Source organism: Dysidea avara, chromosome 5 (genome assembly GCF_963678975.1).
Source record: "Dysidea avara chromosome 5, odDysAvar1.4, whole genome shotgun sequence".
In the NCBI taxonomy this organism is placed as follows: domain Eukaryota; kingdom Metazoa; phylum Porifera; class Demospongiae; order Dictyoceratida; family Dysideidae; genus Dysidea; species Dysidea avara.
This window is the reverse complement of record NC_089276.1, coordinates 28,976,073-28,991,665: the sequence shown is the minus strand read 5'-3', so window position 1 is coordinate 28,991,665 and position 15,593 is coordinate 28,976,073. Positions and strand designations below refer to the sequence as shown.

At 38.0% G+C, this 15,593-nt stretch overlaps 1 protein-coding gene across 1 annotated transcript in view; it reads right to left on the bottom strand.

Annotated features, from left to right (window-relative positions):
- The window catches only part of LOC136255168 (uncharacterized), a 132,115-nt gene extending 117,375 nt beyond the window's left edge, over positions 1-14,740 (bottom strand). Inside the window, exon 1 of the mRNA XM_066047887.1 lies at positions 14,606-14,740. Coding sequence (XP_065903959.1) covers positions 14,606-14,660 — 55 coding nt within the window. The 5' untranslated portion in view covers positions 14,661-14,740. The remainder of the gene's footprint in view (positions 1-14,605) is intronic.
- Positions 14,741-15,593: the final 853 nt, after the last annotated feature.

Below are 15,593 nucleotides of genomic sequence, written 5' to 3'. Positions count from 1 at the left end.
GATATTTCAATGAACCTAAAAGATGGCATCATTCTAGACTGGCATCTAAGATGGCATCATTCTAGACTGGCATCTAAGATGGCATCATTCTAGACTGGCATTAGATGGCATCATTCTTTGTTTACATTAAGAGCAGATGACATCATTTTTCACACTAAGTGCATCTTTGCTTTACATGGTATTCCTGAGATGGTGTACTCAGACAATGGTCCTCAATTTCGAGCAGTTTCTTACAGGCAATTTTCTATTAATTATCAATTTAAGCATGTCACCAAGTCCATATTTCCCCATGTAAGGCTGAACATGTGGTTGGTACAATTACGAATTCACTAAAGAAGGAAGGTGATCTTTATCCAGCTTTAATAGCATACTGCAGCACTCCTCTTGAGATTGGATACAGCCCTTCACAGCATCTGATGACTAGGGTTCTCTGTACAACAGTCCCAACTACATGAGAGCAGAGAAAACCACAGTTTCTAATTTGAATGTAGCAAAAGAGCGAGATGCATTATTGAGACCAGACAAAACAACAGTTTCGATAACACCATTCAACCAGAGATTTACCATGCACCACTCAAGATGGGACAGGTAGTTTGGCTACCAGAATATAATTTTACTACAAATGTTGGGGAAGAAGTAGCTCCTAGATCCTACTCAGTAACAACTTCACAAGGACAAGTCAGAAGAAACAGAGGAGATCTGATTCAACTTCCACATACAGCTACCACCCCTGATCCCCCAGTCAATACTACTCCTGAACTGCCAGTTCGAGAGTACCGATGAATCTATTTTGCTTTTTCCATCTATTTCCTTTCCAGCAGTTCTTTTATTTTTCACCTAGATCAAATCTTGCTCAATGATTACCTATTTTGCTCAGCATTAAACTTTGTTAATTGACTATTTTTATTTTAAGTGCAAAGCTACAATTTCACCTTAAAACGACTGTTCTATTAGAGTATCTTAAACTGCACTTGTTCTTACCATACACGTATAGCAAAAAGCTAGCTACAGGCTCTACATACACATTTGACTGTTCTATTAGGGTATGCCAATTGCCTCTTCTCAGCTACATATTGTTGATAATCTTTACTGCATATGACTGTTCTATTAGATTATCTCAATCTTTGTGCAATGTTTATGTTCATTTCACAAAAATTTCACCTATTATAGCAGCATTTTGCCCGTTGCTTTGTGCCAAAACTTTTCCAGCAAAATCAATGCATCCCTATTTGAGAGCAACAAATCCTCCCAAGAGGAGAATATCTGATCCAAATTGGACTTAACCTCTTGTAAGAGGTTAAACACTGTAGTATGATTATGTGTTGTGACTTTGTAATTATAGTACATTATGTGATTGGTCATATGAGATGTGTGTGTGCAATTCTACATGGCATACACTGTATGATTTTAATCAGTTTCAATCTTGTCTATATAGAGTTTCTATATGTAAACTATTTTAACAACCAACCTAGATTTTTTAAAAATTGTATATACGCCAGTATTTGCACTGGTACCTTGTACTACAGAACCGTTCAACATGGAGGATATGCTTTTAGCTGCAGCCTTAAATGATTTCCCATTACCAGAAATTATTTTGTGCAGAATTCCTCTTCTAGCAGTGAAGCATTTGAAGCGCCTAATAAGGAAAATATTAGCAGTAAGGCTTGGAACAACCCCGAAGTTACAACAGACCATGCACCTGTGTATAATTTGTCCCACAAACTATTTTCCTTTTATAATCCAAGTGCATAATTCTCTCATGTGTGCATATTATACAATTAGGACAGCCAGGTAATGAGAGCATTGAGTGCTTAGTGTTGTAAGAAATATCAGAGTTGCTACTACACCTCCGCACTTCTCCCTTGAGAAAGAGGTCAAACTGCCTTTAACAATGTAGGAAATCTTTGTGTTTCAGCAATTCCCTTTGAGATTCCTTCATCCACAGTGTTTCTGCCTTTGCAACATATCAGCTGTTATCTCAGTTTCAGAGGCTCTTATCTTTGATTTGTAAACTGAGTATGTAACCTGTTACTCTATGCAAATGACTAAAGTTCTTACAACAAGTAATCTTTTCAAGGTCAAGTGTGAGTAGAGAGGAATGCATGACATTACAGTGTGTGGTTCTCATTTCCTTCAAACATTCTTCTGGAATACCACAGCTATCTTCTAAAGTACTAGATTGTTCTCTTTAAGCCAGTTGCACTTAAAACAAACACATCCAGTTACAGCCACATTGTTGTTCTAGTGATTCTAAGATAGCTCTCTTCTGGATTAAGGGTATCACTATAGCTAAAGAGTGGAAGCTATGGTTGAAAACAGGGTGAAAGGATTGCATACCTGCTAAGTGTTGGAACCACTTTCCAGGATTTGAGAATCCTGCGGACATTCAATCAAGAGGCATTACACCCACTAGCTGCAAGCTGCCTGACTGAAATGCTACTGATGAGGTTTGCCAGTAACAAGGTAGATAGCAGTTCAAGCCTTGGTAGCTTGTTGACTGTGCTACAAAGTTAACTGTGAACTAATAAAAGACATGAAACAAAATTCAGAAATTGAGGCAGTATGATGTGATTCTGTCTAAGGAACAACTGAAAAAGGGGATAATTGAATCTGTACATGACTCTGCCCTTATTACCTACCCAGTCCGTTATCTGCCCCATCATGCAAAAACACAAAAGGATAAGAAACTACCAAACTGAGGATAGTATCATACAACACGATAGTACTGTGTAGTAAAGACCACAAAGATTTGGGCGTGGCCCATGAAAATTACCCAAAAACCAGCCTCACTTTTCCCTGATGATGATGAGGCTGCATTGGCTAGGTAAAGCTAAAGCCAGACAAGCCCTCGGATCAATCCGAAACATTTTTAACAAGTTGCTACGGATTTAAAAAAAATGATAAATGGAATTTTCTACTAACTGACTGACTGACTGACTGATGCCTTCAGACAAGTGTAACTCGATAACGGATAAGGCTATGGGCTTGATTTTTTACCATTCGATGTTGCTTCAGCTGGACACATGCCTTTTGGAATACCACAGTACATACAATGCTTTCTTCATGTGGTAGCTTCCCTTCGAAACAGAAGTTGTCCGTATTTTTCATGGTGGCTACTTTAATTGCAGCAAAGGTGCTTTTCGAACACTTTTTGATTCGTAATGCTGTGTAACAGGTTGAAGATGGCTGACTATGAAGCATAATGGATACTTCACAATTCACATGACAATTGGTAGCTGAGGCACGCGATGCCATTTCTTTTGTTTGATGCGGTATGCATGTGTTCAACAGTCATAATAATTTTATTTTACAAAAAAAAAGTTAACAAACAGGCACACAAAAATTGTAATTTTCTACTAGAGTAAAGACCATAGCACATCAATAAAAAATACTGAAACAAGCTGGAGTAGTGCATGATAAGACAAAAAGAAGCGTTATATCCCTCTGTGCTCAAGATACCACGAGGCAGAGCACAATAGGGATATATCACTTCTTTTTGTTTTACTGTGATTTAATATCGTACACTACTCCAGTTTGTTTCAGTACTTTTTTTCAATGTGCTATGGTCCCTACTCCAGTTGAAAATCTTGTGTGCTGTACTTGTAATTATGTATGATGCATCAGCCTAAAAAATGGCCATTCTCTAAACAACTGTTTATACACTATTGACCAGAACATATATATCATCATCAGGTTCTGAGTGCACCAACAAGTACCATTAATATTGAGAAGACATTCTTAATGTTATCTGTGACCCCTCAAGACAGAGACATTCAAAGGTTTTTTATAGGTAAACAATGTACTGAAGGATGTACCCAGTGTCCAGACTTGTAGACTTACATGTGTCATTTTTGGAGTCTCGTCAAGCCCATAATTGTTGAATGTAACTATCAAGCATCATCTTGAGCAGTACAACAATTAAGATATGTCCACAATTTATTTGATCATTCTGAAGGTAAATTAGACAATGTGAGCTTTGGCACTGATGCTGATGATGATTATAATGGTTATGAGCTTCATTTGAAATCTAAATGTAAACTGAAAGAGGGTGGATTTAACCATAGAAAGTTTGTCACCCATTTAATTTCCTTACAAAAGAGAATTGATGAGGCTGAAGCAGGGTTCATAGACAAGACCAAGTCAAGGAGGAGGCCAAAACTTACACAAAGAACCTGTTAGGTGACAGGTCACAACAATTTAGCTACAAAATATAAAATAAGAGTTGTTGCTGTTGTTACAAACTTTACAACTTTATAGGATTTGTAGCTCCAGTAATTATTTGCTGTCAATTGTTGTTTCAAAAACTTTTACCATATGGAATGAATCTTTGTGAAGTGAGCTACTGATCAAATGGAAACACAGTTCCAAGGAGTGACTACATCAATCCCAAGATGTTATTTTGAACTTTTAGCCAAGGAAGAAAGTTGTTGTAGACTTAGAGGATTCTGTGATGCTTTAGCTGGAACATATATCCACTGTATGCATAGTTCATCTGAGAATTGAGAAGAGTGTCGGTATCATTGCACCTCTTCATTGCTAACTCATAGTGATCATACAACACAAGGAGTGACTGTTTCCAAGTGAAGGATACTTCGTATCTGGGATACTTACCTATGTGGAACCTCATAGACAGAGGGCTCATCATGCTTGATGACTTTCCCTTTCCTACTCAAGCCTTCAACCATGCTGTAAATGTAGCATACTGCAAACGTTGTCTGTCTACTCTTAGTTACATATACTGCTCATAATGTACTCCATTACAGTAATCCAGTACATTCTATACAATCAGTTTCATCATGACTCCGGTACTCTCCAATAAAAATGGAGAGCACAAACTATAGTGTAAAAGAACAAGAACAGACTACACCCCAACAAAGTACAGGACACTCCTCTGAGGATACTATTAATTCAATACCAAGGAACTCTAATTTAGGAGTCCAGCTTCTACTTGATTGCACAGTACAGTAGCTGGACAAATCTGGTCTGCAAGTTGAGCTCAAAGTCCCGTGTAATTTATTCTGTGTGAATATCTCAGTTATCTTACTGCTTAGATCTCATCTGCTGTGCTCAAATTTCAACACATGCTTGGTCTCGTGATCTCTTGTGATGCATATGTATAGAATACAACACTAGCCATCTTTGCAGCCTATTAAGATGCTGAGTAATGTGGATAGTGCATTAAAATATTTATGGATGTATGGTATGTGTAATAGAGGGTATGCCATATGCATCCACACCAACCAAGCATTGCTAGTGATCATTACTACTTTTATAAATGAAGGAACAGAGTCCAGTGTTTGCACCACCTTACATAGCTAGCACATAGGGTTGCAGTTGGAGCTATAACTATACATGATAATCAGATGATGGAAAGTATGTTATAGTGTCAGCTTTTCATGAGCTTTCCATGTGTAAAATGCAGGGATGATTCCTACATGTACCTTACAATTTTGGTATTAGCTAGGGGGCACAGAAAATACTATTCATAAGACTTCACTACTACTGTACTTATAATAATCAATTAAATGCTTTTACAGTGTTATGTTCCTTAGAATATTTCATTCCATTTACTAAAAATTTCTGTTGATATTTTAACTAACACTATACAATGGTATGTCTGTAAAACAGAAACATGGGGATGTGCCGTAAAAAAGCATGCTGTCTATATATATAAGAACATAAGAATCCTGCATGATTGATAAAACATGAATGGATGAGATATACTGAACCATTATGATGAAGAACTCATTGTTCTTTGTTTCCTTGTATAGGGGTAAAATATCGTAATTAGCTTTTTTTTTCATTGTAAAATAATTTTCGTATGCAAAATTTGTACAAAAATTTCTTGCATGAAAATTTTTATACAGGATCAAACTACTCTAACAGAGCAGTCATTTACGTAAATTATACAAAAATATTTTACATGAAAATTTTTATCACAAAAATTATTTGCACGAAAATAAAGCGAATTACGGTATTTTTCAAAAATGTGCAGCCTCAGTTCAAGGATCAACACACATGTGTAACATACATACAATATATTGCTAAAAGAGTGACTTGGGACCTAGACAGACTTTTCAGAGTATTACCAATGTAATTTCAAAAGCACGCTTAACATCATGATGCAAGCACAGCAGTGCTTTAATATAGTGGCAGCTATTTGCACAGGTTGGCTCATCACTTTGTTGCCACTCATAAATGCTACAGTCTGGTATACTCATTAGTGTTGTCCCACCTCAACTATGCATTGATTATGTGGGGCCCCATTGACTCAACATTTACAATAATGAATTAGAAAGATACAGAATAGAGCAGTATGCCTAGTGTCCATATACTCATGAATCCTCATCAGAACACTACCGGCATTTATAATGGCTACCTTTACAGGATCTCATCCAGTTTTGCTCTGTGTGCACCAATAACATCAGCTTAGAGGCATCACCTTGGAGCCAACAGTTAAGCTTGGAAACAAACACACACCAACATTATGATACCAGGGTTAAGCAGTTCTTTGAAAAACAGTTAAGGTGTAACTGTTTTTTCTCCCAAGGTTTCTTCCAGTTTCAAACGTGTCAGTGGTGGAATAAAGTGATTGTTAAAGTGGAATAACTTTCCTTCCTCTTTCAGTGATTGTGTAAGTTGGCATCGTTATAGACGATCTAAACCAAAACAGCCAAGCTGTAAAAAAAAAAGTGTGGCCCCCAAAAAGGCCAAGGTGAAAAAAGATGTGAAATCCAAGGTGGCGACCAAGAAATGGCTGTGATAGTAGGTTAATGGCAAAAATTTTAATTACTATAATTCAGGTGAATTTGGTGCCGAACCCTAGTGGAGGAGCAATGCAAATTCACCTGAATTGTTGTAATTAAATTTTTTGCCATTAACCTACCTTCACAGCCATTTCTTGGCTGCCACCTTGGATTTCACATTTTTTTTCACCTTGGCCTTTTTGGGGGCTGCACTCTTTTTTTACAGCTTAGCTGTTTTGGTTTAGATATCACTTCTTTTTGTATTGCAAGCCACAAAGCTGGCCATATGGCTTTGATGCTTCCTTTTAACTAGTTTTTTTTTCTTTACTGCAGGAATTGTGAAACAAAGGAAGTAATTGTGTGTATAGCTTTTGTCTGATGAAATATTTGTATAATTAACATTGAATGATGATTATCACAAACTGTAGTTAATAAGGTGACTTCTTACATAACTGAAACTCTCATTGTTTGTAAATGAACTCTTTCCAGGGTGATTTGTTTCTAGCTGAACTCTCTATAGGATGATTTGCTTCTAGCTGAACTTTCTACAGGGTGATTTGTTTGCAGCTGAACTCTCTACATGGTGATTTCTTTGTAGCTGAACTCTCTACAAGGTGACTTGTTATACGTAGCTGAACTCTCTACAGGGTGATTTGTTTGCAACTGAACTCTCTACAAGATGATTTGTTTCTAGCTGATCTCTCTATAGTGTAACTTGATTGTAGCTGAACTCTCTACAGGATGGTTTCTTTGTAGCTGATCTCTCTACAGGGTGACTTGTTTCTAGCTGATCTCTCCACAGGGTGACTTGTTTCTAGCTGATCTCTCTACAGGGTGACTTGTTTCTAGCTGATCTCTGGATGACTTGTTTCTAGCTGATCTCTGGATGACTTGTTTCTAGCTGATCTCTCTACACGGTGACTTGTTTCTAGCTGAACTTATCTGTTTGTAATTGAACTCTCTACAGGATGGTTTCTTTGTAGCTGATCTCTCTACAGGGTGACTTGTTTCTAGCTGATCTCTCTACAGGGTGAACTTGTTTCTGGCTGAACTCTCTACAGATGATTTGTTTGCAGCTGAACTCTCTACATGGTGGTTTCTTTGTAGCTGAACTCTCTACAAGGTGATTTCTTCTAGCTGATCTCTCTACAGGGTGATCTGTTCATAGCTGAACTCTCTACAGGGTGATTTGTTTGCAGCTGAACTCTTTATAAGATGGTTTCTTTGTAGCTGAACTCTCTACAAGGTAACTTCTTCTAGCTGATCTCTCTACAGGGTGACTTGTTTGTAGCTGAACTATCTGCAGGATGATTTGTTTGTAGTTGAACTTTCTACAAGGTGATCCTTCTAGCTGATCTCTCTACAGGATGACTTTTTCTAGCTGAACTCTCTACAAGGTGATCTGTTCATAGCTGAGCTCTCTACAGGGTGATTTGTTTGCAGTTGAACTCTCTACATGGTAGTTTCTTTGTAACTGAACTCTCTATAAGGTGATGTCTTGTAGCTGATCTCTCTACTGGATGACTTGTTTCTAGCTGATCTCTCTATAGAGTTATACCTTCTCTATAGAGTTATAACAAGTTTGTATAGCTGAACACTTTACAGAGTGGATTTTTGATTGGTTGCTGAACTCTCCAGCTACATGGTGACTTGTTTGTATTACAGAGTGACTTGTTTGTAGCTGAAGTCTCTACAGAGTGATTTCCTTTGTAGCTGAGCATTGTATAAAGTAACTTGTTTGTAGCTGATCTAGATGAACTCTCTACTGAGTAGCTTTTTTATAGCTGAATCCTCTACACAGTGACTTGTTTGTAGCTGAATTTTCTACAGAGTGACTTGTTGTAGCTGAACTCTCTACAGGGTGACTTGTTTATAGCTGAATTCTCTTCAGTGTGACTTATATTGGCCAACCTTTTGAGTGCAAAGCAGTCTTTCCTATGGAATAGTGATGGGATGGCTGAGATGTAAATTGAGCTTCTCTTTGTTGAGGTCTGCAATTATGTGCATTCGCGGTGCCAGTTCCAGTTTGCGCTGTCCCATTGCTGAGGCACCGATTGCTGTGCAGGTCGCTGAGGCCCATATTTAAGATAATTTGTTTTTGTTTATTATGTACTGTTTTATCTTATATCATTAATTTGTAAAAAAAAAAACTTATAATGTTCTGAATCTCTACAGCAACATATTTGTAGCTGAACTCTCTACAGGGTGACTTGCTTGTAGTTGAATTGTCTATACGATTAACTGTTTGTAACTGAACTCCCTACAGCAATGTAATATAATTCTATAATGGAGTAAGCTATAAACGTAGCTGAATGCTCTATTAGGGTGACTGTTCTATTAGAGTATCTCGATCTCGCATATGCTACACGTAGTTGGCCCGCTTTGGAATCATAACTCAGTGGTTTGTAATCCGATTCTTCTGCACTACTGCAAGTACTTCTATGATGATTATTCCAGCTACACACCAATTTTCAGCTCATTTCTCTAGCGGTTTGCCTGGTAGGCGTGAAAACTAATAGTTTTTTTAAAATTCATATTAAAAATCGATCGAGTAATGCACCTATCAATGTTAATCCCCACCCTCCCCCTCCCGGGAATTATAGGGGATTTAGTGAGGATTTAGTACACATTTGATTCAGAACAATGCCCCAAAGGTGGGGGATTTGATCGCAACAGACATGCTTCAGTGTACCTTTAAAAAGTGCACGTGAGTAACTTCCGCAATAGATGACTGCATGTGATTAATTAGTCTCAATCGTCGTTGGTGCTTTTAAGCGATTCTTCTTGATGGAAACGAAAAGGGAGAAAACAGTATTAGTTTTGATGGGAGACCACACAAGTATTTCGTGTATGACCCTGAACAGCCGGCTGAAACAGACGTGGAAGCAGAGGTTCAGCTATTAATTGACGCTATCAAGGAGCATTTTAATGATGTGCTGTTAGGCTACGACTTTTTCATCCAAGTGAAGAGGGAGACTAAGGATTGGGGAAGCGTGTTTATTGATTATGATGGTAGCGAAATAAGCGACAAATCTGTGATAAGAATAGTCCGCAAGGCCAAACCTGTGGCACAAGTAAAGTTTCATATAGCTACTGATGTGTGTAGGCATGATAGCCTGTGCTATACATGAGTAGGGCTCAAACAAATAGTGGTTTTTACTATTCGAATATTCTTTATTCACACTACCGAATATTCGAATATTCTTTTTCAGCATTGATATGGATGAGATATCAATAATCCTGCAACTGTACAAGATGTCTCTTTAATACAATTCAAAATCAATATGATTCAATCAATTATGTCATAGATATCCTTATGTATGATCAAGAATTTCCATGTACTCTACCACTGATGTTATATATTTTCTTTGAAACGAATATTCGAATACCAGAAATGGTATTCAAATATTCAAGTATTCTCCGAATATTTGGATAATAGAATATTCGTTTGAGCCCTATACATGAGGCAGCTAGAGCTATGAAAATGCATTTAAGGTTGTGTGTGGCTGTGTTGTGAAGTAGTTGTGTATTTAAACACTTGGAAAATAAACTTACCTGACTGGGGACCAGTTTGGCAAGGGTTATGCAGCTGAGAGCTGTTTATACATAAGTTAGCTTTCATATTGGCAGACAGGTGGGACATGAATTATAGCTAATGCTTTGTTTTGGTTGAGATGCAGGCTTTGCTGCTCACTATTAATGTCTGCCATCATGTGCTTAAGGGGGATATTGCTCTTCTGTATGTTGTCCTGTAACTGTTAGCATTGATCTGGCTTGTTCAGAGCAAGGGCATCTCATCTGTATTCCAGGGGGAAAAATCACAAAGGGGGTTGTTGTGTAGTCTGGCAGTTTCATTGTTCAGTTTCCAAGAATTTCAGAACCCACCCATGAACCACACCTACAAAGTCTTTGTGGGCCACATGTAATAAGCTCATAACAAATACATTTTGTTTGTTGTAGTTCCCATGGCTTGTTTTTGAGGTAACATATAGCTGTGTACTGCATGATCTCCTGTATTATTTAACTCCAGTGTTTCAATTGCTGTACATGTTCTTGTTGGAACATTTGTAGACTGCTCCAGTGCAGGACCCATCCCTCATGCAAGGAAGTGAACAGGGTTGTACACAGACTACTCAACAGGGTAGATCCATGGTTCAATTATGCTTATCAAGGAATATGCAACTTAGTTCGCCAATGGTATGCACAGTTTGTAACTTTATGTATTGTATTCATGTGTTGTATAGGAATCTCATAGTGCTGTGAGTGAGGAGTACATTAATGAAAGCTCTAAAATATATGGCCGCCAGGGAAATAGAAGATTATCTAAATATGAAAATGAAATTAATCGCAGTAGTATGAATCTTTGTCTTGAAACTCCTAGCCTTTTATCAGATCGCAAAACTCTGCTGGAAAAAGCTAAGCAAGTAATTGATGCTAATGGATATGTGTACAAAAAGGGAAAATCTCGTTCACATAAATTAAATCCAAGTCCAGATTCAGATGCCAAACGTATTAAACTTAACCAAGAGGTCCGTCTGTCAAGAATTGAAGAAATCAATGAAAAAGTTAAAGACATAACAGACCAGATTGGATTCAAAGAAAAACGTAGAGAATCAGCTAACAACCTGCATCATTATAAAGAGTGTGATAAACTTACTGAACAAATATCTTCCTTGAAATCAGAAAAACGAAAATTAGATCTTGAACTTAAATGTCTACATAAAAAGCAACAACAGTCTAAGTGGTATCATAGCCATAAGAAAAAAAGTACATCATCATCATTATCGTCATCTGGCTATGAACGTAGTGTCTCCAGCAGCCAAGGTTCAATAGAATGCTCTGAAGCTGAAAATCAGAGCTCAAAAACCATGCATCTTGATTCTGATTCTACTGCAACTTGTTCTGAAGGGGTACATGAAAACAGATTGGTAAGTTCTGAATCCATTATAATAAATTCTGATGAGGATATAGGTGACGGAAAGGAGCAAACAGAGAACACACCAGATAATATTGAATCCCCACAGAGTACAGATGATGACACGGAAAGTAGTCAGTATTTTTAGTAGGGCCTCCCCATCGTGATATGGGGAGGCCGTTAAATGAATTGTTACTCTGTTATTTATCTGAGAAAAAAGAGTCTTTCTACTTCCATACAGGAATTTAAAATGTATATGTATCTGGAATATGTGGTCTTAGTTTGTGCAAGTATGTTTCTGCTTGTACTGCTAATTGTGTTCGGTTTCATATGACCCCTTGTAAGAAATGTAATGGAATGCTAACAGTGGCACAAATTGTACTTGATAATGGATATTGTATGCTTTCAGAAGCATTTAAGACAGTATCTCCTGAAGTTAAATATACAGCTGAACATGCAAGACGAAAACTGCTCCAAATGCCACTGGTTTCCATTAATATAGGTGAGCAGAACTCAGGAAAGTCTTTTGCCATACTTATGGAAAAATATCCAGACACTGACTACTTAAAAATTAGCAGGATTTTTAATGGGCTTGTTCTTCAGCAGTCCTCTGACAACAGCACTCCGCTTGAAAAATCTGTTGTTAAATTGTTGCTTAATATTGCAAAATCTGATAGTGAGCGTAAATGTTTATGGTTTGCAATTTATCAGGCTTCTGGTATGAGTGCCACTCAAGCCCGTAAAAGATATGGATTTGAAAATATGTCAGAAATAGAAGAAGCAATAAAAAACATCCAAACTGTTCATGAAGCTATTACAGACTTAGCAAACATTGAAGAAAAGGCATTACTTCTTTCATGTGGAGTTGAAGTGTCAAATTCTTCCTCATCTGAGTCGGAAACAAGTAGTGATGAACTGCAAACAGTTGAAGAGAATTTAGGTATCATAAAATCTATTGATGATGTGCCAAAATTATTGCAGTCCTGCCAATATAATTGGTTCGAAATAATACAAAAAATAGAAGACTCCACAGGAACTGAGATAAATTACTCATTATCAGAATCACTATATGTGACTGAATTTGACAAAACAAGGCTTCGACGCACAAAGCTTTGTTAGGAGATATGGCGATTTTAAGGAATCATTGTGTAATAACTTCCCAGTGCCTACAGCTGTGCAAACAAAATTTGCACCAATTGTTCATCTGTTCACTAGCTATCACTGAGTGGGTGTATACATTTCTGATACCCAAAATTTGCCCTGTTTTGAGCAGCTTTTTTCGAGCAGGTAATAATATCACAGATGGTAGTAATAGGGTGGGAGGGTGGGGGTGGACAGTGGTCTTAATATACGGGTATAAAATGAAGTAAGAAGACGATTGGAATCCAGAGGCCAAGTTTGGGCTCTCCATGGCCCTCCATGGCCCTCAAATTACTCCAAATTGACTGAGAACACTATTGGCGAGCTCTCTGTGAAGTCCCAGCTCACTACACACCATTATCACAAAGCCATGGCCATTTAATGGTGCCAATCTCACACTCGTGGCTTTGACAGGGTCGGAAGAAAGCTGCTACAGAAACCAGACTTGCCAGTGCTGAAGGAAGTACAGTGTGAAATATGATAGTGTATTAGACCAGCAATCCATTTCTGGTAAAATCGTAAGTTTGATTTTGTGTGTGTGGAAGCCTTGTTATATGAAATCCGATCACCTATAGTTTTGATATGCCACTCAAAGTAATTATGAACTGTGGTTGGTTCAGCATACCCACAGAGGTACCATGTAGCAGCACATTGAATATGCCAACATTGCAATAGAGAGGGCAATGGAGGCAGCACGAAGGATAAATGAGAATTGGCCTGGGTGATAACCCAAGTGAGTCTTGATTTCTAAGCATGCAGAGAGTCCATACTACCTGTGTTATTTAAGGAACAAGAAGTAAACCATAATAACACATACACACATGATATTAATTGTAATGTTAATTGAAAAACTGAATGAAAATCAAAACCACCAGTGCACACTTTATGTAGTGACGTTGTGAGGATCTCACTCCTCTATACACTGGAATGCTGAATGAAAAGATAATTGACATCTAACACAGAGCTGCACTACAATTCTTTCCATTTATCTGACAGCAAACTGGCCAGTCTCCTATAAAAACACAGTGGCTTCATGACCCATTCATTCCTCCAATAAGCTAAAACACCAATGGAGTAAATGAACTGTGTTCTACTTCCCGGAATTGTGACTCATAGGCCCTAGATTTGTGTTTTGCTATAGCAAGATTGAAAAAGCTGCTTTGCAGTCATTTCTTTGTAATTAAATATATTAGTAAATACAATATGATTCTACTTTCAATTTTTATCGTGATGTTTTTACCTTGAGTTCTGCTAATACTTGTGCAGGAAACATCTATAAGAGGTAGCTGAGAGGGGATCAGAGGAACTTCAGAAGAGACACAGGTGTACTTTGCACTGTCGATTTGAATCGCCGTATAGAGCGGTGGTTGTAATTGAACTCGTGAACAGACGGAAACGAGAATAACCTATTTTGTATGTGGTTTGGGATTTCTAAGTATTTAATGGATTTCTAATTGGATTTCTCAGATAGTGTACGAGAACAGAATAATGCATAAAACCATGTCGCTCGAATTAGTATCTGTGTACAGGTGGGAAATGGGAAACGATGTATCTTCCTAAAATACAAATGATCAGTTTGCAGGCCGGGACACAGCCCGCGCTTGGGCCAGCCATTGGTATTGAACTTTACTGAATTGGCACCGTGTTTAATAAGCTGAACTAAAAGATTCGCAATCTGGAAAGTATGCACCCTATTCCACGTATACTGGACTCATAAATATGGCCGCATGCACACACCCCGGATTGCCAAATGGTCAACTGTCTCACCGGCACGGAATACTAGCTAACTATGTGTGCGTCTTACCAGAAATTCCACTAGTCTGTTCATCGGACCTCCCCACCCCACCCGAAGTAGCCATCAAAAACTCTCAAGCAATCAGACGATTATAATCTGTACACAGGAAGACGAGATAAGTAGCATCACCCTTAGTCTCGCGGCGCCCTACCCTAAAAAGAGGGTCTGGTGAAACTCTGTACAAAAAGTTTGAGCTCTGGAATGTTTATTGGATGACGTTTTACGTGCTACGTAAGTGCACTGTTTACGTCACAACATCCATTCAACCAGATCCGCTTACAGCATCACCAAACTAATAGCGCTACTTTATTTATTCAACATTAAAAACGAACCCAACAGAATTGTATGGCTGTTTTCTCAATGAGTTTAAGCTGCAGAGTCACCGGATGTAATTAACAGTAAGCCGCGAATCTTTTGAAATGTACGCATTACGTAATCAATTTGAAATGGAGCGATCTGATTAGAGCTTCCAACATTCCGGCAGCGCCAAACTTTTTGTACACAGTTTCACCAGACCCTCTTTTTAGGGTCAGGCGCCGCGAGACTACATCACCCTTGTCTCAAGAATACAGACCACAATCGATTGTTTGCGTGAAATGATTTTACAGAATTGATAATACAGTATACGGAGAATATACTAATATATTGACATACGCTATGCATATTCAGGAAGAGTCAGCTGCACCATGGTATATTATCTATGGCTGTACTTTATTCAATGACGATTACTCGGAAGATTGACAAACCAGCATGTTTATGGGAGGCTTATACTCGGGCTTATAGCATGAGGAATCTGGAAATCCGGCAATAGCTGTTTTACCATTTGCACAGATTCCTGCATTGCTATCAGTTTCAAATTGACAGCAATATTTGGCATAGAAAGTCCAGCATGTATGAATTAACTAGTGACATTAATTTTTATCATCTTTGTTCATCAGATTTGATAATGGACTGATGACTATGCCCCTTTAATGATCAAGATACTCTAATAAAGCAG